At 51.8% G+C, this 26,503-nt stretch overlaps 1 protein-coding gene across 2 annotated transcripts; it reads left to right on the top strand.

Moving 5' to 3' along the window:
- Positions 1-14,433: 14,433 nt before the first annotated feature.
- Positions 14,434-24,528, top strand: LOC137666286 (fatty-acid amide hydrolase 1-like). 2 transcript variants are annotated; one of them, XM_068406145.1, is made up of 16 exons: positions 14,458-14,665; positions 15,821-15,934; positions 16,633-16,776; positions 16,906-17,009; positions 17,103-17,236; positions 18,332-18,538; positions 18,949-18,989; positions 19,561-19,685; positions 19,910-20,035; positions 21,202-21,299; positions 21,675-21,774; positions 22,075-22,115; positions 22,931-22,970; positions 23,529-23,637; positions 23,970-24,115; positions 24,207-24,528. In XM_068406145.1, the coding sequence occupies exons 1-16, from the start codon at positions 14,560-14,562 to the stop codon at positions 24,333-24,335; spliced, it is 1,764 nt and encodes a 587-aa protein (XP_068262246.1). In that variant the 5' UTR covers positions 14,458-14,559; the 3' UTR covers positions 24,336-24,528. The 2 variants fall into 2 exon arrangements, with proteins under 2 accessions (XP_068262247.1, XP_068262246.1); XM_068406146.1 differs by lacking the exon at positions 16,906-17,009 and having other exon boundaries at positions 14,434-14,665.
- Positions 24,529-26,503: the final 1,975 nt, after the last annotated feature.

The following is a 26,503-nucleotide window of genomic DNA, read 5'->3' as shown; positions in this document are numbered from 1 at the left end:
ATGCCTGTCTCGCTGCTCTTGTCTCCGCTGCCCCATTACATGTGGTTTGGAGACAAAGCTTCACATTCTTGGTTCTGGTTTTCCTGTTTGTCAAAGGAGGCTGAATATCCTTGTACGTTCATTGATGCTCTATGTTCACAGGTCATCAGATCTACCCCAAACCTCAAGAGCCCAGCTGGATTGCAATGGATCATCACCCCTTATCAGGGTATAAGCTATGGTAAAGTCTTCGCAGCTCTTTTCTCTTGCAATTATATGTCAAAACTTGTTTTGTTCAGTGCAGAAAACCTTTGAATACAGCACACTGATGAAGAGGTCCACCTTACAACAGTTATTTCGCTCTCTTTTAACTCATTTTGTGGTTTGGGCATCTTGCCTATGCCGAGAAAGCTGCATGGGGGGAGGAGACATTCCACATTTTCATCACATTCAACAAAAGGGAAAAATCACAAAAGTGTGTGCCATTTTCAGCCTGCACAACGGCTGTCACAGGTTTTCGGTGTAACTGCTTGATTTAAGCCATACGACACTCATAAGGTACTTTTACAACCATGAACAACCCTAATAGAGCCCACAGGACATGGGGATGCATCTTCTCTCCACTCATCTCTGGTTAGACCTGAGATAGAAAAATAGAGCACCACTTCAAGAAAGATGTGTATTAGCTGGAGAGAGTCCAGAGAAAAAGAATGAGAATAACGGTAAAACAGCATCCATAAAGAAAAATTAAGACTGTTGATGTTGTGTAACCTGGAGAGAGAAAAGCAAAGGGAGTTTCAGGTACATGCCTGCTTTAACTACATAAAGGGCTGTTATAGAGCAGGAACAAGTCTCTTCACTATGTCCTCAGAAAACAGGGCAAGTTTCAGGCTTAGAAATATATTCTTTGAATTTTGCTGATCAGAGTATATCTGGGGTTTTATGCCCTGCGAGAAGTTCCTAGGTCTCATATCTCTTTGGGATACGCTCTCTCTCCCACGTCATTTGATATGTTGGGAATAGTTATTTATTTCTCACAGTTTGTGTGGCCTGAGGACTCAGCTATTGCTAGTCTGGTCCCTAAACCTCCATTCCAGCTTCATAATCTAGTCTGTCACCCTGCACATCACAAGCCAAAGGACTTTCGTGAATTAACTCCCCCTTGGAACAGGGAATCCATCCTCCAGTCTAAAGTCTGCCAACAAGGAGGTACCCCCCACCTCACCTTCAGCAAACAGTTACTGTGGTTAATTACCCTCACAGTCCATGTTAATCTCGCTATGAGATCCTGTCTCATCCTAAGGCTCATACCTCCTTCTCAGGTTGCTTGAGATTTCACCCCTGATTGCTGATGGCATCCATGGTCCTGCTGGTTGTGAAAAGCTCAGCGAGATCAGTTGCACAGGGAGGCTTAAGTGTTTCCAAGACCATAATGAAAATTCCTTTCCGTAGAAACTGTGACCCAGACATGAAACCCAGTCCTTGGCAGGAGACTTCTAATTTCATAGGAGACAAAAGCCAAGCACACTAAAAAAAAATTGTCACTCTTTTGGAGAATGGGGATTTATCATTCAGGTGCGAAGTGCTCCATCAGCCTCCACACATTGGTTTACTTAAGGGTGTTTTTCTTGGGGTTGATTTTAAATCGAGTGGGTTTGGAACACTTTGTGTCTGCCTTGTCTGGACAATGGGACAACCAAAATCTTGGGCAGTTTTCAGCATCCAAGGCTCCTTCCCTGCTTTATCCTAAAAGCGTTTATTTGGGCTTGAGGACTGGTTTGTTGAAGATTTGGGAGGTGGGGTGGTGACCACGCATCACTCACCTAGGTGGTGCCTCTAGGCAGCTAACACAACTCGGGGGAGCACATCCTATCCATAGAGATGGGGTATTTAGCCACCTCAACCATTAACTCCTTTTGTTGTTTATCTGATGGCAACTGCATTCACCAGAGACTGCTCTATATGTCCAAGAAGCACCTCCATGCCTGACTTGATGTCAGGATGTATAAGCCCAGCACCAAAACTTCCATCACTTGGAAAAGAGTAAAGATATCTGGTTATAAAATGTTATTTGATTTCACCCACAACAATGTTAGCTCTGATTTACATTTAAGTAGAAAAACATTCCCACAAAGTCTGTGCCTAAGGAAAAAAATAGTCCATAGAAAGCCGCGTCTCCACCCCCATGGTTTAACAGAGAGCAGGAGAAACCAGAAAAGGGGCATGGTGGTGCAGTTCCCATATCAATACCGCAGCTTTGCGTTTTAAGAGTCCCAATTCACCTTCCTTCCATGAATTTGCCTAGTGACCTCTCTGCTGCATCCCTTCTCAAGTGGGGCAAGCAAGAATGCATCCATATTCAAAGTGCTGTAGTAATGGGTTACAAATTTGGGCATCCACTGTGTTCAACACAAGAGATGCTTTTGTGTGGCCAGGCTCAGGACCGATCTTGCATGTTCATGCTCAGTACGTCCAGGCTGAGCACCACTCCCATGCCCAGATGAGTCCCAGGATCCCACCATATTCCCTCTCCCCTTTCCCCAGGGAAAACTTTAGAAGAGGAGAGTCGGAGCAGCCGGATTTGTGGGCTGCAAAGCACCCACGTGTCACACAACGTGATCACAGCCCCAAGGATGTCCTCGTGCCAGGAAGGCTCTCACCCTTTCTCCACACCAGACCATTGCAAAATCAGCTTCTGGGAGGACTCTGCTTCTCATTTATGTCTCCTGGGCCTGTGCATGCTTCCCCCCCCCCCCATTAACCTTGCCAAATTTTAGTTCGTTCTTAAAACAGTTCCAATTAAATGGCTTTTCAATCAGTTTGATCGCAAGTGCTCTTGCCAGAAGTGCGGCACACCCGCGAAATCAGGAATTTCCTTCAGGACAGCTACTTTCTGAAAAAAAAAATTGGATTTTCTCTTGGAAAACAATCAGCTCAAAACCAGAACTATTCAGCCTCATAGCCAACATTTTTCTTTTTATTTCTTCCAGAATTTGGAGTAGATTCTCCCCCTTCCCCTAAAATTTTGTTCTCAACAAAATATTTCATGGATAAAAAGCAAACCAAAAGCACTCTGCCCTGGCTTGGAGTTCAAACAAGCAGGAATTTTCACACAGCCCAGACATGGGGCTTGGAAAGGCTCTGGCTCCTTGGCAAAGCCCACTCAACAAAGTAGCTCAGAGTGCCCACATTTGTCCAAGGCACACCTCCAACCAGTTTAACACTGGGGAGGCTAACCCCATTCGAATAATTTCTAATATAGATCTGCTGAGGCTTTCCTTTCCAGTAAATATTTATTTTTTGTTAGCAGCAACTATCTGAGAGACATACTTTCAGGGTTGGCTCTTTCCCCCTTTCTCAGCCTCTTGGGGACCACGTCATGATTTTATGAGCATCGTGGTTTTTCCCTCTTTTGACACACACCAGTCCAGAGGATCGCTGTGATTTATTCGAGCAACAAGGGTGCACCCGGTGTTTATTCACCAAACCAGATTGCTGAGAGATAGAAGAGCTCGGTTGCGCTCCCCCCTGCTCCTAATGCCGAGAGATTAGATAGGGAAGCCAGATAGGCTGGCTCGGGAAGCAAGCAAATGAGCAACCCTAAATACCTTCCTAGACCTGGTGACCGTAAGTCCTTGGCAGTGACTGGTCCTTGTGGGATAATGCCAGGAATAGGCATATTAAGCACATGAATGTCAAGTCCTAATTCATCTCTTTAATGTTGTACAGTAGCAGGACTGTACCCCCCTGCTGTGGTGCAATTTCACGCTGAGGAGTCTGATGGGGCTTCCTGCAGACTGATCCTTTATGGATCAGAAAACTCACTTTCTCTTTGTGTTAGAGAGCCCCGAGATTATCTTATTAACCACCTCCACGCCAGCACAGATTAAACATCAGGCTCTGCCTCTTCTGAGGACTCCCTTTTAGTGCTTCTTTCCCCCTCCTATCAGTTCACGTTGCAGAGGTGAAGAACACTAAACACCCAAGCCTCTACCAGCAGGTTTCACACTTGCATGAGCAGATGGGCTATTTTGCATTTTCTTGGCTCAGATGCAACACTGGCCTTGCTTGAACCCTACATCAGTTTAAGCAGCTTGGTGCATCCACATTAGGGCTCCTGTATCCCCTTTCCAGGTTCTTTTCTTCTCTTCTTTCCCCAAAAGAGGTAATGTTTAAACCACTTCAGAGCGATGCCCTGCAGGTACCGCCAGCCCCAGAGCTGTTAGCTTGACTGCAGGAGTGGGTCCACCTTGGGCACTACATGCTGTAGGACCTGATCAGCTGGAGGAAGGGCTTCTTCTCTTCCACCATCTCAGTCCACCAGACTGCCACTCCCCCATTGACTTCACAAACATCTCCAGACCACGCCATAGGGACAGCAAGATGTGTCAGTGACCAGTTAGGACGTTCCTGTGGCCTCTAAAGGTGTCAGGCACTGTACACAGGTCAGGAAAGGGCTGCAGGAGGAAAAGCAGAAACCGATTGTATTTGCAGGCACTCCTCAGGATGGGGGATTTTCCAGTCTGAGGAGACAAAAGCCCTCTGCTTTCACCACTAGACCATGGTTGCCTCCCCGAATGATGCCAGAGGGCCACCCTGTAGCCACATCCCAGCGTGTAACAGGGGATGATAGTTTATAATCTCATTTTCTGGGCTGGCTGCCCTTCTGGTGCCCCTCATGCTCCATGTAAATCATCTGGAGTCCGATTTCTTTGGCTCGCAGGGCTATTCTTCCCTCATCTGCTTCTAACAGGCTCCTGGCTGAGCAGGGAGCTTGTCAGTGAAGACAGTCTCAGGACAGTCCCACCAAAAAACCTGCAATTCAGTCTTGATTGGACAAAATGCTGCAGCCAGGGCCAGGCTCCTGTCCACACACAGTTTCAGCAGATTGGGAGCAGCTCTGGCATGATCCCGTTCAACGCATACGCACCTCCCCATCCATCGGCACCGTTTCCTGAATCAAGGTCGTCCCATCCCTTTGTTTCTTCACCTGATGCACTTAAAAAAAGCAGTTCAACACAGCCCTCAGTGGATTTCAATTATTTTTAGGATATTGCTCATATCCGCTCATGTTGTGTCAAGCTACAGACCCGGTGGCAACTTTCACCGCCACCAACAGCCCTTTTGCAGCTAGTGAAAAATAACCTGCTTTTTAGCTGCAGAAAATAGCATCGCCTGGGTCTTATCAGAGCAAATTATTCAATGGCTCTCCAAGCATTAAGTCCTTCTCTGTCTACAGGGCTGTGTAAATCTCTTTCCAGCTGCTATCTTGCTGCATTGCTGAGCACCCCAGCTTGCAAAGCAGAGCCACAAACTACAGCCGTAGCTGTCCTGTCCCTCCAAGCAGGGAGCCAGTGTGGCACCTCGCATTGCTGGATGCAGAGCGGGTCATGAGCTTCTCCCAGGTCCCTGACTTCTCCTCCAACACAGGTCACTTATTCCCTGGGATGATGCAGGACGGCAGGATTCTAGCTTAGGGAGAAAAGTCCTGTAGTCCTGCTTGAGGACACAGCAGCATCCCAGCAGGGTCCCAGGAGGAGAGGCAGGCGCTGAGCCTGCAGCCCACCTCTGCTGGGAAACGATGAAGCACAGAAAACACCGAGCCCCCCAATTTCCAAGCGTCTGGCCTCCTCTTGTTTGCAGAGGAGGGAAAGCCACCAGTCCCCTTTGTGTTACAGCCTCCCCAGGAAAGGGGCTGTGCTGGGAGCCAACACCCGCAGAAGAGCCTGGGGCAGGAGCCCAGCCTGCAGCTGCCTCTCCCTCTGCCATGGCCAGGGCCACGGCAGCACGGTCAGAAAAAAGGGATCTGTCAGAGGGAAATTGCTAAGGCAGGGGCTTTTCTAAGAACTTGATCATTAATAGGGTGGTTGGATGGAGAACAGTGAAGGATTTGTTTTAATCGCAATATTATTCTCATTCTTATTTTATTCTTCCTTAAGGGAAGAAACAAACCTCTCTGTTCTAACGCAGCTTCACTTAAAGTACCACAATACAGCAAATGGACAGCAGTGAGAAACCTCTTCTCAAATTCTTCAGGAGGAACTGAACCATTTCTTCTTTTTTTTTTTTTTTTGTAAACAGCCTACTTAAGAAACCCCCTGGGGGAAATGTGTAACTTAAAGCCTTTATTTTTGCATTTACAATCTGACAGCTCTCTCCTTTGCCCACGTGAGCTGGGTCAGGTTTGGTTTGGGTTTGGGGCTTTCAGGCTTTCTTCCCAGCCAAACCTATGAAGGTGATGGGAGAAGCCTTCTGAGGGTGATGGAGGAAGGTTTTTGAGGCTGTGTAGGTCCTGAGATCCCGTTGGATGGGATGCACAGCTTGCAGTCATGAGGCAGGCTCTCCAGCCACAGAAGCAGAGCTGAAGCCATCAATAGCAGAGATCACTTCAGGTTACAGGTGAAGCAAACCAGAAGGCAGGTTAGAGTGCCTCGGTGTATGCAGAGCTGCTCGCTTGCTGTGGGGCTGGAGCAAAAGCCACCGGAGAGCTTTTGCCTCCCTGCGCGGCAGGAGCGGAGCTGCGGGTCCCTGTGCGGGCAGAGTTCAGGGGACACGCGGGGAAGGCAGCATCCCTGCGGCACGGTCCGGGGAGCGCCTTCATCCTGTAAAGGGGAAGATTTTCAGCCTAAATAAATGCAAAGCCCCTATTCTGCCTGGCACAGTGGGTTTCCCTGAGACTCAGCCCATGCCTTAATGAAGGACCCTTCCCAATCCGCGAGCCCTCAGATCCCAGAGCAGAAGGGAGGGCTGTTTGTTTAGACCTATGTGGGTTAGGCAGCTCAGACTTTATTCTTGCACTTTGATAGGTTCCTCAATGAAAATCCAATCATATTTTAAGCAGAACGAGTTCCCATGGAAGTCATTTCTAAATCACCCGGCTCATCCTACCTGTCGGCTGGATTCTCCATCCCCGCTGACCTAAGCCCGGTGTAACGTCACTGCTCCCAACGGCGTTACTCCGGGGAGCCGAGTCCGGCCCTGCCGCAGAGCACCCGCTGCCGCCTGCCTTTAATGAACATGTAAATAGACGGGAGGCTTCGGAGCAGAGTGACCCTGCAGCCAAGAAGTTCTCCAAAGCAGCTCGGGAGAAATAATACTTTATTCCTGGCAGTGCAAATAAGTGATAGGGACTGGCTAAGAAGGGTTCATGCAAATACTCCCGAATTAAGCTCCGTCTGAAGTTAGAAAGGAAAGATGATAAACACACTTGGCTTTAAAACTGCAAAATATGCTTTGCAGGCATGAAACCGGAGGAGTAACAAAACTATCTGACATCATATTAAACAGCAAAGCAGTTCATATTCTCAGGGCTGCAGTCACCTAAAACCAGAGTCCCGTTAAAGTGTCCTGACTATTATTTACATTTCTAAATCTTAAAACCATTAACAAAAGCCACTTAATTCAATTACTTTCCCTGGACGCCGAAGTTATTACACTATTGTCACGAAGCCGAGTTTGGCTCTGGTTTTCTCTTTTTTTTTTCCTTCTTTAAATTCATTCCTCTTTTCTCCGTGCCGAGTGCCTCCCCCCGCACCTCCCCGTCTTCCTCTCCCCCGATGTCATTGTGTAGAACTAATGGGGTAAACTGAAATGGTATCTGTCCTCATTGACAGGTTTATGAGAATTTAATAAAGCGTGGCGCGGATAAAATGAGATATTACAAGGCCACACAAAGCTGATTGACTTCTCCACGTCAGCATTTTTATTTGGTTATTTATTTATTTATTTTCAACACAGGGGTGATCTCACCAGTCCTTCGGTAGTGCTGGCCCAGGAGAGATGAGAGGAGAAGTAGGGAAAACACGGGCGGCAGGAGGGACCCATCGATCCATCGACTTGTTTGCTGTGAGCACAGGCCACGATGCTTTGCAGCTTTCCGATCCCTCCGGGAAGATGACATACAGGAGTCAGCGAGGGCCCCCCCACCGCTGCCTGTGCACGTTCATGTCCCTGGTACCTCCACAGCGCTGGGGTGAGCTCGCCAACAACAGCTTGCCCACGGGTGGGGGTCCCCACCGCTGCTTCATCGGCGGGGTCTGAAGCAGGGACCAGCTGCTGGTTGTGCAAGACACTGCACAGACACTCATGGTCGGGGCGGGAGGTGCATCGGTGTTGCGCGAGTTGTGTGTCCCTATAGGGGTGACAGCTGCAGTGATGCTAAAATGGCTCCCCGTAGCCCACCTGGCTGACCCACCCCAGACCACAGGGACGTTTACACCAATTGACACTGAGCAATCACAACCTGCAACAGGGCCCAGGAGGTCCTTCAAGAAGAGGGACGCCACCAACCAGCTCCACCAAGGCAAGGGCTTGCTCTGTGCCTCAGTTTCCCCTCCTGCCCGATGCCCGTCCTGCTTGTGTAAATGTAAATCGCAGGTCACCTGGGGGCCTGCACAGATCAAACCTTCCCTCTGGGGAAATCAGTGTGTATATTTAAGTGTGTTTGCTCCCATCCCACGGCAAACAGGGAGAGCTGGAAATCTGGGCTATGCAGTAACTGGCTGTCTGTCTCCCTCTCCTGGCCTGTTCAGAAAGCAGGGCGCTCAAAAAAAAAAAAAAAAAAGAAAATTCAGGGTTTGTGTGGTTTGTGTGCTTTTTTCCAGGAAAGGAAAACCACAGCACCAGTGGCCAAGAAGGTCTGGATTCAGCCCAGTCACGCTCAGAGATACACAAGGGCTCAGGACCGTGCTATGACTCAGGACCCCACTTAAATCTTGACCACAAACTATGCAATAACATTGCTTTGGGGGAACACTGCCAGGGTTAAGCTTGGGGCTGCCCCTGTTTAGCCTCAAAACTTGGCCTGTGGGGCTTCAAACACAAGTAATATTAATTGTTTCCCCCTCTCTGCAATATGCAGCCAGAGAGGGTGGAGATGCCCTCGCTCGTTGGGAAGCACAGGCAGCCTGCCAGATTCGAGGCACGATCCTGGACACTGCACTGGCTCCTGGCAGCAGCAGAGCTGCAGGTCTCTTGAGCACTGACAGTTTGGAGGATCAAGCCCTGCTGGGATGTCCTCCTTAGCAAAACCAACCCGGCCCAGATGGACCCACAGCAAAACTCCCATCATTTTATAAGAGCACTTAAAGCTGTCTGAAATCAAAGCACCGCTCCCCACAAAAACTCGGGCTGTCCCATCACCCAAAGAGCCAGAAGAGGGTTTTCTGCTTCGTTCAACTCTCCTTGCAAGTTCAGAGTCTATAGTGCAGGGTTTTAAGGTGCAAAAGCCTCCGAGCATGAGGTTTCTGCCAGGCCAGCAGCTCAACCCTGCTCTCTGGTGGCTCCCACCCGAAAGACCAAACGCATCCAGCAGCGATGTCTTCTCAGAGCAGCAAGAGATGCACACCATGCTTTGCCCGGTGTTCCCTCTGGGCTGGAAAGGGTCTGTGCTCCTCTTTCTTTATTAATTTAGCTCAAGATACAGCTCAGAAGGCAGCTGTGCACAAGAAGATGGAGATGGCGGAAGGTTTTAAGATTCCCTGCTTGAGCAGAGCATGGGTCCATTCTTTATTAATTTAGCTCAAGATACAGCTCAGAAGGCAGCTGTGCACAAGAAGACGGAGATGGCGGAAGGTTTTAAGATTCCCTGCTTGAGCAGAGCATGGGTCCATGGCTGGAGAGGGACCGTGGGCTCCATAAAGGGGCTGCAATCCTCCACCCTTCTTTTAAAAGCCCCTCCAAATTCTCTGCATGGTGGGAAGCATCCTACTGCTCTGCACAGCTTGGTCACAACCCCTGCAACAGCTTCTCCTGGGCTGCTCCAGTCTGCAAACATGCCCCCCAATATCATGTCTCCTTGCTGAAGGGCCACAAAGTGTGGAGCAAGCTGGGGAGCATTTCTTCTGGATTTCCTCACCCTGTCCCCACTGAGGTGTACCCAGTGTCCCAGCCCCACCAATGCGGCAGCATGATGGGCTCACCTGAAGCGCAGGGCACAGCAGATGTCCCTTGAGGACACCACCTCTGCCGTTCCCACCACCACCATCAGTCTCCCAAGGCTGGGCAATCACTGCCTGTGACCCCAGGAATGGTTTTATGAATTCAATACACCACGAGGCAGCATCCTATAAAGCCTGGGTTCATCCCTTGCTATTCTGAGGAGCATTTAACAATCTTCTCCCTCATGGCTTCACCCTGTAAAGTTTTAAACACAGAGATGATCCCCTATTCTTTGCTCAGTAATGCACAATAAAGAAAAAGAAGGGGCCAAACTTGTCCCCCTCACACCAGCTTTGCTTTCCTGGCCCTGCTCTCCCCTTCCCAAGCACCAGAGCTGCTCAGCGTGTAAATGTACGTAAATCTTTGGCATTAACCACAATAGCCCCCTCTCCCCTGCTCTCTTTGAGCGGCTGGAGTAATTACAGAGTAGCAGTGCCAGCATGAGGCGTTTCTGCTGATGAATGCACTCAATCTAAGCACAGTTTTATGTCTCATTAATTCCTTTAGCGTTCAAAAAAATAACTTTTTTTGATGGCAGATAATACTGTAATCACTCACAATTGCCAATACAATTACCTTCATTCAGCTGTGTAAAACAACTACAGGAGTAATTTTAGCCACTTGGATTTTCTTTCTCTCTCTTCCCGCCCCCCCTCCCCCCCCCCCATTTTTTAACGTTCACATGAAATGCAAAGCTGTTTGGACTTAGGTTGCTGTTACACAGGCACTACCAGAAATGTGTCCCCACACCCCCGTTTGTATAGAGGGGAGGTTTTCAGAGCCTGATCCCAGTGCTTGCAAGGTGCACTATTTGCTTAAGGTGTCTTCAGCAATCTTAGGGATCTCCCAAAGGGTCCTCCCCGTCCTGGGGACCCCACCGCTGTGCCCTCTTCAACTTTTCCTCGTTCTCCACCAAGCTACCTCGCAAGAGCTGCCAGGTGCACAAGGAGCGAAAAGAGCTTGTGAAAGTGCAAGTTGCACGTACAAGTCATGGTCCTCTTCCAGGTCAGCTCCTCCTCCGCTCTGCTCATGGAGTAAATACATGAGCACTCCCTAATCTGCTTCAGAGCAGAGTCCACAGAGCTGGCACAAACCACGTGTTCAATCTGCTTACAGTAACTCAGATACTCCAGCTTGAAGCAGATTACGGAGCAACCAGCCCTCCCACTGGCAGAGCTCTGGAGCACAATCAGTGAGGAGAAGCAGCATCTTCTAGAGGCAGAGGTGACTACAAAGGGAACAACAAAGGTGTCACCATGGGAACATTTTGGCTGAAACATGCAATTTTCTTGCAGGGCTGAAAGGAATCACTCCCACGTGACACTGCCTCTTGCCTGAGCTGCTGGACAACCTCCTCCAGAGCCTGTGCACGGTGCTTAGCTTGGACAAACTTTCTCTTCATCAGCTCCTTTACGGCCCAGGTGAGCAGCAGGAGGGCTGCTGTGGAGCTGCCCACCAGGATGGAGATAGAGCAGGGGTTAAACTCCAGCTCTGAGAGGAGAAGCTGCCTCACCTTCTTGCAGATCATGTTGACAAATCCCACTTAAGAGCCAGGAACCTGCAAGAAGAGGAGAAATGAAGCAAGAGGGACCACGTGGTGCTGTGAATGAAGCTTGGGTCTTCTTCCGGAGGACCAGATCCTGGGAGGGGGGTGATTGGCAGCTGATGGCAGGAGCAGACTGATAACCTCTGGGAAACAGTCTAAAAGCAGTAGGGTGAAATGGAAGAACAGAAGTGTATAAATCCCCAGGTGAACAGCAAACAATTGCTTATTGCCTCTTCTGAAATAAGGGGCAGCAAACTAAACCAGCCGAGGGCAGCAAACAGGAGATGTCGCTTTCCCGTAGCACGTGGATAAACTGCAGATCTCCCTGCTGCTGGACACTGTGAGTGCCAGAATCAGATTGCTTCACACCAGAAATATCTGTAGGAGCACACAGCTATTAGTCACTGAAACCTAACTTCTGGCTTGAGAAGCCACAGCTCTGCAGATGCTAGAAGACAGCGTTAAGGAAAACATTGCTGTGTATTTGACGTGCTTTTGGCATCTGCGCTGGTTTCAGATGAACTAAGGCTAGCTGGTCCTTCAGCCGGAGCCGGTCCAGCTGATCATGTGTGATGTGTCATGGCTGGAAGAAGAGGATGCCTTTCTGCCCCTCCTTTGGTAACTACAAGGTTACAGCATCTCCAGGGTGTGGTGGTACCCACCCAGTCTCAGCTGTGTGGACACACAGAGGGGTGTGGATCACAGGGAAGGAAGCCTTCATAGATCCAGCTGATCCTTTTGCCCTCCCCTTAGCTGCAGGCTCCAGCCCTGCCAGGCAGTGTAGGAGGTGCAGGGGCAGGATCCATCCTCATTTCCAGCACCCCAAGATTCTGGCCCACTTTGCTGCAGTGTACGGGCAGCCCTGTGGACATAACAGCAGAAAATCTCCACTTGCTCCTCTGGCAAGGACCGTCCAGTGTCCTAAAGGGACATCAGGGCATCACTTGCCCCACAAGCCAGCAGTTGGCCCCCCACCCCAGCCCATGGGGAGCAAGGCCAGACCCATTTTACCTCTCTTAGGTGGTCCCAGGCACATCCTCCTGGACAGGGTGCCCCCAGCCACCACCTGCCTATGCTGGAGCCCCCCTGTCCTCTGCCCTGTCCTGTCTCTGCTGGCAGCTCGGTCACAGCAGAGACCTGCTGCATTTTGGGGTTTCCCATGCGTTGGGTTAACCTCCTGGAGCTGGCTGACCCCAGCAGAGATCCAAGCCTTGCCACTGTCCTGCCTGATGCCTCAACCCCGTTTATTCAGGCCCACACACTTGTCCGAGAGCAGGGAGAAGTGGGGTCTCCGGCAGCAGCTCCTGGAGGCACAAGGGCTCCAGACAAGAAGCTCATATTTTGTTTTCTTCCCTCTGACAAGCTGAACCACAGAAGTTGAAAATTGTTCCTGCATGAGAGATTTTAAGCAGGGTTTAAACGAGGGGGAAGAGGGTTGGAGAAGTAATTTTCTCTTCCACCAGAACTAGTGTTTAACTTCTGTTTCTCCGAAGTTCACCGCCTGCCTTGTTCTCCTGTTGAAAGACTCCAGGTGCACCTGGTCTTACTGCCTGCAGGGAAACAGCCCTATTTTGGCATTGTGCTGCCATGGGTTGAGATCAGAGCAGCCCAGGAGAGCATGAAGCCTCCAGCATGAGAAAGAAGGAAGGAGGAGATAGGGATCAGAGCACCTGCCCTCACCAACCTTGAGCTGATCCCTCCCTCCCAGCTCACTGCAAGGACAGCCCCACCAAACCCACTCTCCTCACAGTCTCTTGTGCCCTGAGTAGTCTGCACACATGGGAGTGCAGTGCCCTTGGAAGATGCATTACTGTATAATCCTCTGAGCCCCACAGTCTGAAAGGGGCGGGGGGGCAGAAAAAAGAAGAAAAAAAAACAAACAGTGGGAAAAAAGGTTGTTCTTGCGTGGAATTTCCTTGACCCAGGTAACAGGGAGCTGCTCATCCTCAAATACAGAGCAAGAAGCTGTAGGCCACAAGTTCAGTGAGGGTGATTATTTCCGAGGCTTCAACACACTTCAGCAGAGAGTCCCAGGACTCTGCATATGTACAGCGCAGCATTTCCCTCCAGGGGAGCCAGGCTCTGGTACAAGCCGCTTGGGTGCTGCTAAAATAGCCCTGATGGCCTGAGGCTTGAAATAAAGCCAGTGGCCTGAGCAACAACACCAGGAAAATCAGGTCTGGGGGCACATAACCCTCCAATGCAATTTCTAGCTCAGCATCTGCCAGGGGTGGCTTAGGCACAGCTCATCCTGCTGGGAGGTGGGAAGGAGGAGAGCGCATCCCAGATCCTTCCTAACAGGTTTTCCACAGTCCTGCGGGCAGCATCGAAACCAGATAGCTTGAAATATTTGCTCATGAAGTTTTGCAAGCAGTGAAGGTTTTTTTTTTTAAGGACAGACCACATGTGGGGCTGGTGACAAAGAAATTATTTCAGAGTTTCCCTCAAAACTGAGCGCAAGGTCCCAGCAAGCACTTCCCTGCCTGAGCAGGGATGCCAGATTGCTGTGTTGGAAGCCACAGCACTTAGCAAAGCACGGGCACACCCGTGCCTCGTCAGCGATGAAGTGGACTCTGCTGGGCACAGGCTGGGACGTTTATTGGTTTTTTATCCCACGCAGCTGCTCGGCTTCAGGAAATGCAAAGGAGCCGGGTATCTCTGGGACTCCCCCCCTGCTCCTTTGATACTCCTGGCCAAGCCTATCCCCAGAGAGGCTGAAAAATTACAGGGAGATCAAAGCCTCCCTTGGGGAACGGCAAAATAAATAAACCTTATCAGAGAGCGACCACTCAGCGCAGGGAGGGGTGAGTTTCCATCCAGGAGCTTTTCCTGCCCCCAAATCTCCTCCTCCCTCCCCCCGTGCTGCTGCTCGTAAAGCAGCTAACTTGTTAAATCCTCTTTCCAGCCAGCCCAGCCCTCTCCCGCCCGGGAATCCCGCCCGGGTTTTGCCTCCCTCTTCCCCACGTCGGCACTGCGGAGCGGGTGCGCCTGGCCCCGGGAGGAGCGGGGGTGCCCGGCCCGCCAGCCCTCGCCATGCGGGTGCCCCTGCCCGCCCTGCTCTGCTGCGCGGCCGCCAGCCTGCTGCTGCTGCTGCGATGGCGGCGGCGGCGGCGGCTCTGGAGGAGGGTGGCGGCGGCTCGGCAGCGGCAGGAGCGGAGCCTGGTGCAGATGCAGATGGCCGTGCGGCGCTTTCGGGAGCAGGTGGGTGCGACGACCCGCGCTGCCCCACCTCGGGCTGGGGGGAGGCTGCCGTGGGCAAACCCGCCTCCGCCCGCCCGGCCCCGGCTCCCACCGTGCCCCGTCCCTTTCGCACGGCCCGGGGCAGCGGCCGGCAGCCCTGCCTGCGGGCGGGGGGGTCTGCCTGCAAGGGGCGGCTCCTGGGCTGCCCTCGCGGAGCTGGCCCACGGGGATTTAGGTTTATTTTTTCCTTTTTAAGGCTGTGTGTGCACGCACCCCACCCCCGCAGCAATAGCAGGGATGGGAGGGAAGGGACGGGGCGGCGGGGGATAACGGGCGGCGGCGCAGGCGCCGGCGAGCGGTAACGGGCAGGGAGGGGAGGAAAACCCCGGCCCCTCGGCTGCAGTCTTCCCGGGCCGTTCCGCCATGGCAGGAGGCCGGGGCCGGCTGCGGGGAAAGGCGAGAGGCACCGTGTTATCAGTGGGGCCGAAGTGCAGCCGGGCAGCCCGGGGCCGCTGCCCGCAGGGACGGGGTGCGGTGCCACCGGGGCCGGGGTGTCCAGGTGACCGTCCCATCAAAGTGCCCGACCTGGGGTTGGTTGGACTCGCTCGGGTTCGGAGTCCACCTTGGGGGATGAGTTTGATGTTTTTTTTCGCGGTGTTTAGTAGGTGGCAGGGAAATCTCTGCTGGCCAAAAAAAGGACCTGTCTGCTGTCAGCGGAGGGGCTCCTGGTGTGTGTGTGCATCTTGGTGATGCCAGGAGAAGAGCTGGCACCAGGTCCAGCTCCGTTTCTTGCTGGAGCAATGTCTATAACCGTGCTGCTGATTCCCACTATAATTCAGCAGAGAACGTTGTACCGAGCGGTTCCCCCAGGCCTGGCTAAGACCTGTCTGAAAAAGGCTGCGCAAAGGCTTTCTCTTAAACAGCAAGTGCTTGGTGAGACCAGTCTGGCCAGGAAGACACGGCTTTAGAAAGCCTGGGTGACTACTCGCCTTGCAGGTTTCGCACCATGCTCCCTGGTACCAGCGTAGGCGCAGGATTGTGGTCTGGAGGCAGACGTTGCATTTGGCCGCTGAATGGCAGATATTTTTTGCATGGGTTACAGTGGGCCCCAGGGGAGAGGAGGAGCCCACCAGCTGAGGTAGAGGTGTGTCATTGCCTGTTCAACCTTTCCCTTAGCATCCTTCCGTGAACATGGTCTCCATCCTCTCTCTGCCTTTGCCGGAGCTCTCCAAGAAACTCCGGGATGGCTCCCTCCCTCTGGAGCATGTCTTCTACGCCTACGTGGGCAAGGTGAGGAGCAAGGGTGGTGGGGCAGCGTCTTATGCACAGTGGGGCTGGCTCTCTTGGGAGAAGCCCAGCACAAGGTTCAAGTGCTGGTCTAAACGCTGCTGAGCTGTCACCGCTCGCTGGTTAGCGCTGGGCCCTTCCGCACTTCTATGTGAGTAAGAGGAGAGCTGGGCATCTGGCTGCCATGGCTCTTGGCTTGGTTTGGAGCAAAGGGGAGCAGCATGCTCAGCATCTGGAGAGCCCGTACCTTCCCAGGGGCAGGTGTAGCTATAGTGAAGTTGCAGCGTGCTGTTGTTGTCTTCCCTCCATCTCCAAATGGGTTGGTGAACCTCAAAGACTCAATGTCCACTTTCATTCTCTGCTTTGCCATAATGCCCTGATCACCTCCTGGGTTCCCACTTTGGGGTTATCATTTTATGCCACCCCAGAAGCTCCATCAAGAGCCTTTGGTATTCTGCTGGGCTCAGTGCCTCTGTCCATCGTGCACCAGCTGGTGCTATGGCCCTGCTGTGTCCGGACAACATTTTGGAGTTTGGCATGAAAATATCTTGGAAAGGAACAGAAAGGGCTGCTGTGATATCAACTGCCCAGATGGGGAAGTGGAAAAGGGGGAAGAGGCAGGTGTCCTTTGCAAAGCAGAAGGCTGTCATGCAATGCTGCAGGCTGTGTCCCACCTGCGGGCTTTGCCTCCTTTCCCCAAGGCCCTCCAAATCGCCACAGAAACCAACTGCATCACGGAGTATCTGCAGGAAAGCGAGACCCAGCTCCGGAAAGCAAAGGTGACGGGGAACCTGGGTTTGCTCTACGGGGTGCCCGTCAGCATCAAAGACTCCATCGACTGCCAGGTACCATCAGCATGATACCACATGTGTCCTGAGACCCCTGTGCATTGAAATTTGGTGCTGGGGGGAGGTTTGACCTCAGCATCTGGCTTGACTTTATCATAGCTGATGTGGGATGTCCTGCTCTGGCAGGTGATGGGGTTTGTTGCCCATCTCCCATACGAGCCAATACAGAGCTGGTTGGATTTACTACCAATACACTATGCAACGTGTGCATGATGGATGGGTTGTTGGAGGTGCGTGCACATGCTTGTATTTATAGATAAGAATATAGGGGCAGGGGGAATTGCAGTCCTCCATTTGGAAACCTCGTTGTCCTGTGTTCCCAGGGTCATGATTCCACGTTAGGGTTTATAAAAAACCTCAATAAACCCGCGGCAGAGGACAGCGTGGTGGTGCAGGTGCTCAGGAGACAGGGGGCCATTCCGTTTGTCAAAACCAACGTTCCCCAGTCCCTCATCAGGTAGGTGGGTGCTCCATTCCTGTGGTGTGGCGGCAGTCCTCCCTCCCTCCTTCATCTCAAGTGAGAGTTTCTATCAAGTCTAATTCTCACTTCCCACTTCTTTTTAAATAACGACACCTGGTACCCAGCCTTTAAGTTTCACTTTAAAAAGTAAACACATTGACACTAAGGATGAAAACTAACTCTGGTTCCAAATGAAATAAAGAAGCAAAAGACGAGGAGAAGAGGAGAGAAATCGCTGCCCTTCTTTCCTGTGCTGGGTGTTTTTAAATCACTTTTTTTTTTTTTTTTTTTTAAATCAGAGATGGTCCTGTTAACTATAAAGTGCAAACACATATTCATGGAAGAAGCTGGTGAGCTAGTTAAGCTAATGACCTTAAATTGTCCTGCCCCCAAACCTTCTGCTGTATCTGGCAAGACCACTCTTGACATCATTGGTATGGCGTGAGGTCAGGCGTGCTCTGTTGGACAGCTACCCTGCTAGTCTCCCTCTGTCCTGCCCAGAGAACTATGGCAAAGCTCCTCCATGGTTGGCTGTTGCTCAAGCCGTATGAAATGCCTTCCTTATGGTGATGCGGCTACGACTGACCATGTTTAAAAAAAGCCACACAGAGAGGTTGCCCCAGGGATTATCAGATGTTGCACCAGTTCCTGGGGAAGTCTGATGTTCAAATATTGCTGCAGTGGGCATTTGGCCTGTTCCCAAGCAGGAGCTCAGCAATGCACCCCCCCACCCAGGGCGGGGGGGCCTGGACCTGCTCTAGGTGGGCTGCTTTGGATGTCCTGTGGCACTCAGGACCACCTGAACAGGGAGGCTTTCCAGGAGGCTTGATGTATTTGTGCTGCCAGAGGGTCTGTCTGGGGAAGGCTTGACAACACTGAAATTAGCTGGCAGTGAATCCAGGTCCTGGGGCTGCCGTGAAAAGGCTGGTGGTCTTCGTGGGAGCTTTGGGAAGCTCCCTGAGACTAAGTGATGTCAATGTAACAACTGGTGAATTACCTAATTACCTTCTAAAGGTCTTTTTCTAGTGACTGGGGTCCACATCGGTAGATACCTACATTCCTCTCATTTGCAATCTCTCTCTCTCTCTTCAGCTATGACTGCAAGAACTTAATCTTTGGTCAGACGTTCAACCCTCTGCTCTATACCAGAAGCCCCGGAGGCTCCTCTGGTGGAGAAGGGGCACTTGTAGGAGGAGGTGGGTCCATCTTGGGCTTTGGGACAGATGTAGGAGGGAGCCTGCGTTTCCCTGCTGCCTTCTGTGGGATCTGTGCGCTCAAACCCACTGGGAACAGACTCAGGTACTGTGAGTAATGCAGTGATGTGTCTGGGTGAGACTGACCGCTGTGCTGGGATGCTCCTGCTCCTGTGGGCAAGGGGAAACTTGAGAGGAACTGGGAAGGGCTCGTTTCTCCCTCCTGCCTGGACATTTTTGGGGGCCTGTATGGAGGGAAGCATTGGTTCCCCCAGAATGGAGATAGGGAAAAGTCTCCCTGTGCATGATAAGGGGGTGGGTGTTCCTGACTGATAAGCCATAAATCATTCTGGCCTAGGTTGGGTCTCTCTTGGGCTTCCCCTTGGCCCTTCTGCCAACCTCTGCATCTGCAAAGGGAGGGCAGTGTTTTCATTACCACTTGCTACTGCTTAAAGTCTCTTCCCTTCAATGAAAACTACTCAGCTGCTGCATTTTGTGTGTCTCTTTTCTTTGCAGTAAAAAAGGAATAATGTCTGGTGTCCTTGGGCAGAAGGCAGGTAGGAATTGGTGGTTGTCCCCCAGGGAGGGCAGTAGGGCAGGGGTGAGAAGGACCCTCAGCTGGTTATGGGGGACCATCTGCAATACGTTCAGAGAGAGAAGCAGGTTCCCTTTCAGGGACTCTTTCAGAAAGCCACCCCCATACTGGGATTCCTGAGAAACTGGAATATGCATGAGTCAAGAGGAGCAGTTTGTGTCACACATAAACCTCGACACACCCTGTAACCCCCAGGTTGCTGCGTTGTCTGCCACTGCTTCGTGGGAGGTGGGATGAGCAGTCAAAGGGGGCATCTTATGTTGTCCTTGTGTCGTGATTGACAAAGCTTTTTATTTAATTTTGTACATCATGAAATGGAGACATCAGGGCACATATTGATGGATAACAACTCCGGGTCCGTAACGATGGACCTGCTGGTGGGAAGACACGTGTAGGCATCCCCAGCCCAATTCTGAAAGAGGAACACTTGCCAACACTAGACTAAGTCAAAATGATGCCAAGAGGTCCCGCTTTTGCAGGACATGCGCTTGAAAGACCCCCAGCCATGAATGCTCTCTTCTGGTCTTTTCCAGTGGTCTCGGCAGTGGGGCCGATTGCAAAAGACGTGGAGAGCGTGGCGCTGTGCATGCGGGCACTCCTGTGTGAGGACATGTTCAGCCTGGACAGCACAGTGCCCCCCCTTCCCTTCAATGAAGAGGTAAAGGACCTCAAAGGGGGTGAAGGTCTCTGAGAAGAGCTGCCATTGCTTAGGCTGAAGATGGCAGTGGCTCATGGGAGGCCTCCAGGACCTGTTCTAAGCTGCCATGTACTGTGGGTGGGCACGTGGGCAAGAAAAGTGCTGCTTTCCAGAATTACCCGTGTACTGTTGTACACCTGACTCTGCTGACGGCCTTCCAGCTGGCGCTCTCCCTTTCCCTGCAGGTGTATTCCAGCACCCAGCCCCTCCGCGTAGGCTATTATGAAACTGATTTCTTCACCATGCCAAGCCCTGCTATGAGACGTGCTGTCCGGGAGACGAAGCAGCTGTTGGAGGATGCTGGCCACACGGTAGGGTGTTGCATGAACCCAATAGTCATGCTGCATCTATTCTTCCTTCCTACCATGTCTTTGGGACCCATGGGTGAACATCAAGCAAATTTGGCAAGGAAGGAGGGCCTGGAATCCACTCAGCTTCCCACAGCTTTGATGAAAGTAGATGCTGCTTCTGGAAAAGAGAAATTCTTTATATTGCAACTTGATTTCTCCTTTCAGCAGGATCTCAGTGCTCTTTAGGTGCTGGTGAACACAGAAGGGAGCCCACCCTGATCGTAACACGTGCTGGGGAGTAGACACACTGCTGTTATGACTAGTCTGTAGCGTGGGTGTATTTACTCACACCCTGTCTGAGATCCACATGGTGCTAGGTGCTGTGCAATCCACTCCCTGAGGCAGTGCCCGCAGAGAGCTTACAGTCCTGGTGGTGTATGATTACTGTCAGCTCAGCGTGACTCCTGAGTCTGATGGACCACCTCTCTTCAGTGCCTGTGACGAGCTGTTTTCCGAGTGCCTGTTCAGTCTATTCTTAAGCCAATTTCACCTCTTCTGCATCATATCCTTTGGCAAGCAGTTCCACAGAACTACTGCATGTTGCATGGAAAGCCACCTCCTGTTCTAGTATCTGGAAACAAGGACCTAAGGAGAAAATAAAAGGGCAGTTGTGGATGGCAGATCTTTTATAGCCAAGCAGTCCCATATTGACCCAGACCTATTTCTGGGGTCTCAGGTTTCTGGGGTGCTGAGCAGAGGTTGTCTCCTTCCTCATCTCTGCCGTTTCAGCAAGTCATCTCCTGTGTGTGAGGCATGGTCGTGGCTGTGCGCCTCCCCCTCACCCTTGCACAAGGATCAAGAGTGAAGTGGGGAGCACAGACTCATGCTCTCTGTCACCCACTGCCAGTTTTGGAGGGACTTTTGTGCCTTGAGGCTGCTTGGACATCACGGGGCCAAGCCCATCCTGTATCTTTTGACTCATCAGTTGTTGCTTGAAGGGAAAACAGCATTTTCAGGGAAGGATGGATGGGATGGGGAGGACCTGGTGGCCTCAGATGCTGGAGGTTCTCCTGAGGGCTTGTCAGGAAATCCCCAGCCCAGCTCGGCCCATTGCGAGCCCTCGATGGCTTCTCCCACACAGCTTGCCTGTGCTTGTGCCACTAACTCCTCTTCTGTTTTCCTTCCAGCTTGTGCCCTTTGAACTCACGAATGTGGACTACGTGGTGTTTAACTTCTGCCTCAGGGGAATGTTTGCAGATGGGGGCACCTCCTTTCTCAAGAAGTTGTAAGTATAGCAGGGAATGGTTTGATGTGATCAGTGCCTTTCTATGAAAGTCCTCCCTGGGGTCTGGCTAGCATCTGGGTACAGGTAGCAGATCTACTGGATGTAAATAGTGGCTGATATGCACTGGGATTTACTGGGAGCTTACCACCAAGTGATTCAGCTGAACCTTGAGTCTCTTTGGGATTGTTACCAGCCTTGACAGATGAAAGGAAACTGGCTGCTGATATCCTATAAATACTGCAAGAATGAGAGGAGCCCAGAGCAAACCTCTTTTTGTCACTTAGATATGCTGTTCAGAGGAGTTGGCCTTGTGAAAGCTGATCTGCTTTGATTGCTTCCTAACACTGCTCAGCTAAATACCCTTTTCTCTTTCAGCAAAGGGGAGCTGGAGAAAAGCAGCACAGGGCTGCTGTTCTGGCTGGCGAAGTCACCAAACTGGCTAAAAACTGTCACCTCCTGGATTGCCAAACCCTTCGTAAGGTCCATTTCTTTCTAGCATAGATGGAGTTAAGCAATAGGTGGTGAATAACTTGTCTCCCATTGCAGTAAGACTTTATCGTAGACAAGTCTCTAGGCATTGCTTCCTGGCTGTGCTTAGACACATCTCCAAGCTGGAGTGATGCTATTTCTGTTCTTCCTCTTCCCACTTTGGGGAAAATCCCTAAGTCCTGCCTGAATGCTGAGTCAGCAGCTTGTGTTTGTGACAGAGCTGTCTCAGAAGACAGGGCTGGAATGAATGTAAATTATTTTCTCTTTTTTACTTTCTCCTTCTCAGGTGCCTCGATTTTCAGGTATCATAAGAAGTATGAGAGCAAAGTGAGTAAATCTGAGTCTGAGCAGATGTGTGAAGATTTGGGTTTCTCTTTTGGAGAGCAGCAGTGTTTGCTACGTTAGGGATACTGCCCCAGCTGCACGTGTCTGAGAAAATAAAGGCAGAAAACACAAGGGTGGGAGCAAACCGAGAGCAGTTTATGTCAGCACCATAACCCTGCAGGGTCTGGCAAACTGTTCTAGTACTGAGGATGGGAATGAGGGCAAGGGCTCACAGCCTCTTGCTTAAGAACTGGATGAAGCTTGTGGGAATGAAATACAGTGTTGGCTTCAGCACTGGTTGATGCATCTGTCATGCCATGAGGTAGGGACCCTGTAAGACAGAAGGAAGGTAAATGCACAGGGAAGGAGGCTTGCTCTTCTTTGCTGCAATGTCAGGATTGGGCAGTTAGTGGTGAGAAAGGACTCAAATCCTGTAGCAGAGAGGGTGTATTCTGTGCTGTGTCCCCACATCAAAGATCAGTCCACCTCACACAGCCTGGCCTTTGAGAAATGTTGTGCCCGGGCTTCCACCTCCTCAGCACAGCGGCAGTAGGAGGGCTGGACACTTGTCAGGCCAAAGCAGCACTGCACCAATCTGCCTTTTGTCTTCAGCCCTCCATCATGGGCAGAAGCAGAAATAAGAGCCCCAGCCCTTCAAAGGAAAGCCAGGACTTTGGCAAAGTCCTCTCTTCCCTTGGCCACAGCGCTAGGAGCAGAGCTAACTTGTGCCCATCTGCTTTTTGATGCTCTTCCCTGCCCCTAAAGCTGCTCTTTGCAGCACCTCTTGATGCCTTTCATTGGTTTTGTTTCTTTTTCAGCACAGTGGATGAAGTCTGGAGTCTTCATCATGAAATTGAGGTAAAGTATTGCAATTTGGGGTTAGATAGTTTTTGTTCTCTTTGGGAAGAGGCAGATTCAGTACACACCAAGGTTTGGAGATGATCAAGTCGCTGGTGAAGTGAGGTAGGAACATACATCACTCCACAACAGATCTCACTTGGATGTACAAGTTCTCAGCACATTTAAAGATTAGGACAACACACAGAGACATTCATGATCCCAAATCAGACCTGAATTTTTTACTCCTACACTTGAAAACGCAGGCCATCAGCTGCAGCAGACTTGACTTTATTTCCATTCTGGTTTCCTCAAGGCCCATGCCCATGTCCCAGGTTGCCATGTGCCCCCACACTCAATCTCTCTCCACCTCCAGTTTTAGCAGGGGGGAGGGTGCTTTGTACACTGGAAGGGCTGTTGGCCAAGCAGCAAAGCATTGCTGGATTTTAGCAGGATCGGGCCTGATGGCTGCTCCTGAGGAAGGGCTGAGAGCCCAGCTGGACACCCAGGAAGAGCCTCAGCCAGCAGCCATGGGACAGCACATCCTCGCCACTGACCACCAGTGCATTTCCTACTCAGGAGTTTTGTCACCAGTTCATCGCCCAGTGGAAAAAGCTGAATCTGGACGTCATGCTTTGTCCCATGCTGGGCCCGGCTCTTGGCGTTGGCTACCCTGGGAAGCTCTCAGGTAGGGCTGCCGACGGGGGACCTTTGCCTCCCACGTGTCCCTGCTGCGGCACTCCACCAGTGTCCATGGGAAGCCTTCCTCCTCCTCCCCTCGCATCCCCAAGGGCCTGGCCAGCAATGGGAAGAGCTCAGCTCTTGGGGCACCTGCAGCTCCAGCCTGTGGGGTACACCCAGGACAACCCCCCAGGGTGTATGTGGGAGCCAAGGGGCAGGTTTCCATCCCGCAGCCCTTGAATTCTCAGTCCAAATGCCCCGTTAACTGGAAGCTTGTGTACACGGAGGGGCACGGCGGCTTTCCCTGGGCTGGGACTGCGAGCTCCCCCTCTCCTGCAGTGGCAGTCAGCTACACCATGCTCTACAACACCTTGGACTTCCCTGCCGGTGTGGTCCCTGTCACGATGGTGACAGATGAGGATGAAGAGGAGCTGAAGGGCTACCAAGGGTATTTTCGGGACTGGTGGGACCGGACCCTGGCAAAGGTGAGTCACGCCAGGTTCCCCAGAGGCATGAGCATCCCCATCCCTTCCCCTGGCCATCCCCCTGCCCTCTCACCCTCTGTTTGTGCCGCAGGCTTTTCGTGGCAGCGTGGGGCTGCCTGTGGCCGTGCAGTGCGTGGCCTTGCCGTGGCAGGAGGAGCTGTGCCTCCGGTTCATGAAGGAGGTGGAGACACTCAGCCTGGAGAAAAACAGGCTCTTCTGAGTGCCGCGCGCTCGGCCAGAGCAGGATCCCAGCCAACATCAGCACAGGTCATCCTGTGGTCTGGCTCACCCACAGGACTCGTGTTGGCCTCCGCGAGGATGCGGTGATGGCTGGGCTGGCTGCTGGCATTGGGGTGCAAGGGGAAAGCGAGGCGAGCTCCGTGGTGGTGGAGCACTTCCAATCGTCCTAATACAGTGCTGTTTGTTATTGGAAAGTCTGTTATTTTGGGTCTGTGTTCGTGGGGGAGGTTGGGGTGGATCTTAATAACCCTCTCAGCACCCCCCAGGGAAGTGCAAGAACATGATCTGTCTCTTACAAAAGGGGAAACAGAGGCATGGGGACTGGTTTTGTCCAAGATGTTCAGACTCCTATTTAGAAGTAGGAAAAGGGTATTCCCCCCCTCTCCTCAGCTCCCTGAGGATGAAATACGGTGTTTTCCCTCCCACAGACCAGCAATCCAAGGTCAAAGCTGAGCCTGCCAGCAGGCTCTGGCAAGCAAGGAGGGCACTGGACTGCTTCCCACAGCCCAGGGCTGCTGGCACACTGCACACCAGCGAGGGGAAATCTGGAGTGAGCATTAACTCCTCGCTCCTTCAGGCACCTCCTCCTGCCTTCCCCAGAGGTATGAAGTGCTTCAGCTCCCAGTACTGCATATATAAAGCAGCATGTTAGGGTCAGATGGCCCCACACACCCTCTCCTCCAGTTTGGCAGAGGGGGCCACGCCAGGTTTTCCGGTGGGGTTTTCCAGCTCCTGGCAGCTGCTGATACTGGTATGGGCAGTGCCAGCTGCTCCCAACAGGTTTCTAAGGGTGCTCCAGAAAGGGATACCACAATGCAAAAGCATTTTCCCAATGCAGGAACGTCACAGGCAGATTGTAACAAAGCTCTGGCAGGATTTATGTTTGGTGGGGTTTTTTAATGTATTGTTGTTTAAACCAGAGTCATGCAAAAGCGTGGGGTCTTTCTGCCCAGCCCTTGAAGAGGTTTATCCCAGCCTACGAGAAGGCAACCCCCAGTACCCTGATCCTTTATCAGCAGGCTTTGGAACAAGGAGCGAGGGAGCTCCAGGCATCCCAGGACTGAATGCTATGTAAAGCCAAGCCCCAGAAGAGCTTGGGTGGGGTTTTTCCCCAGTTGCAGGTACTCCCTGCCCACACACAAAATGCTGGATGAGGTTTATCTGTTTGCATTTTAAAGCTCAAACCTGAAGGAGTTTGTTGCAGGAAAGGCAATGCCACCCGCACCCATGGTCCCAGAGAGCCAAGCACTGCATGGCTTTGTTGGTTTAACCTCTCCCTGGCACAGAGGTGGGCAGGGTGCAGGAGTCCAAACAACGGAGACACCAGTGGACCTGAACCAGTAACCGCTCCTCACTGGGAGCCCTGAGCGAAGACCTCCAGCGAGCTGTGCCCATTGCCAAGGGACACAGCACCGGGCAGGGCCAAAGCTTCTGTGTGGCTCTGGGGACTCAAGGGTGCCAAAAAGGGCCAGCTGCAGGCTGCTCCCAGCCCAGCCTGGACAGAGGGAGGTGGGTGGGAATGGCAGCACTGAAGCTTAAGGCTGGGATGGGGCAATGAAGACCACATCCTCACAGTCAGTGGGGAGAGGTTGGTGACATCCACATTGAGTTGTTTGGCTCTTTTTGCTCTCCATCCTGGTCAAACAGGGAGGATCCTCCTCGCCTTTCCAATCAGCAACCAATTTCTCTACAAGGTCTTGCCTCTTCCCTAAGTTCCCTCTCTACTGCCACAGGAATAATCCCATGGGATGTGTCTGTAACAGGCAAGGTAACATGACAGCAGCACAGTCACTGGTTTTCGGTCGCCAAACAAGACCACTCCACCAGAGAGCAATGACTACCCTGGATGCAGCCTCCTTGCAAGCTCTGCTACCCTACTGCCTGGAGCAGAGACAGCATCTCTCCAGATATAGCAATGTTGCCCTGCATCTTGACAACGAACTTCCAGACGCACAGCCTCTGTTCCTTCCCCATGGGCTTGCAGACCCTCAAGGTTTGAGAGAAAGTTGATTTTTTTTTTCAGCCCCTCCTTTCCACAGTAAGCCACAGGACAGTCCTGTAGGTGGGGAGCACCCGTGGCAAGAGGCAGCTCCTGGGGCTGGTAAGGCTATGTGGTCCAGCTCCATTGCCTTGTGCAGGTTGGAAGAT

The sequence above is a fragment of the Nyctibius grandis genome, chromosome 8 (genome assembly GCF_013368605.1).
Source record: "Nyctibius grandis isolate bNycGra1 chromosome 8, bNycGra1.pri, whole genome shotgun sequence".
NCBI lineage: Eukaryota > Metazoa > Chordata > Aves > Nyctibiiformes > Nyctibiidae > Nyctibius > Nyctibius grandis.
This window is presented reverse-complemented; position numbering and strand designations above follow the sequence as displayed.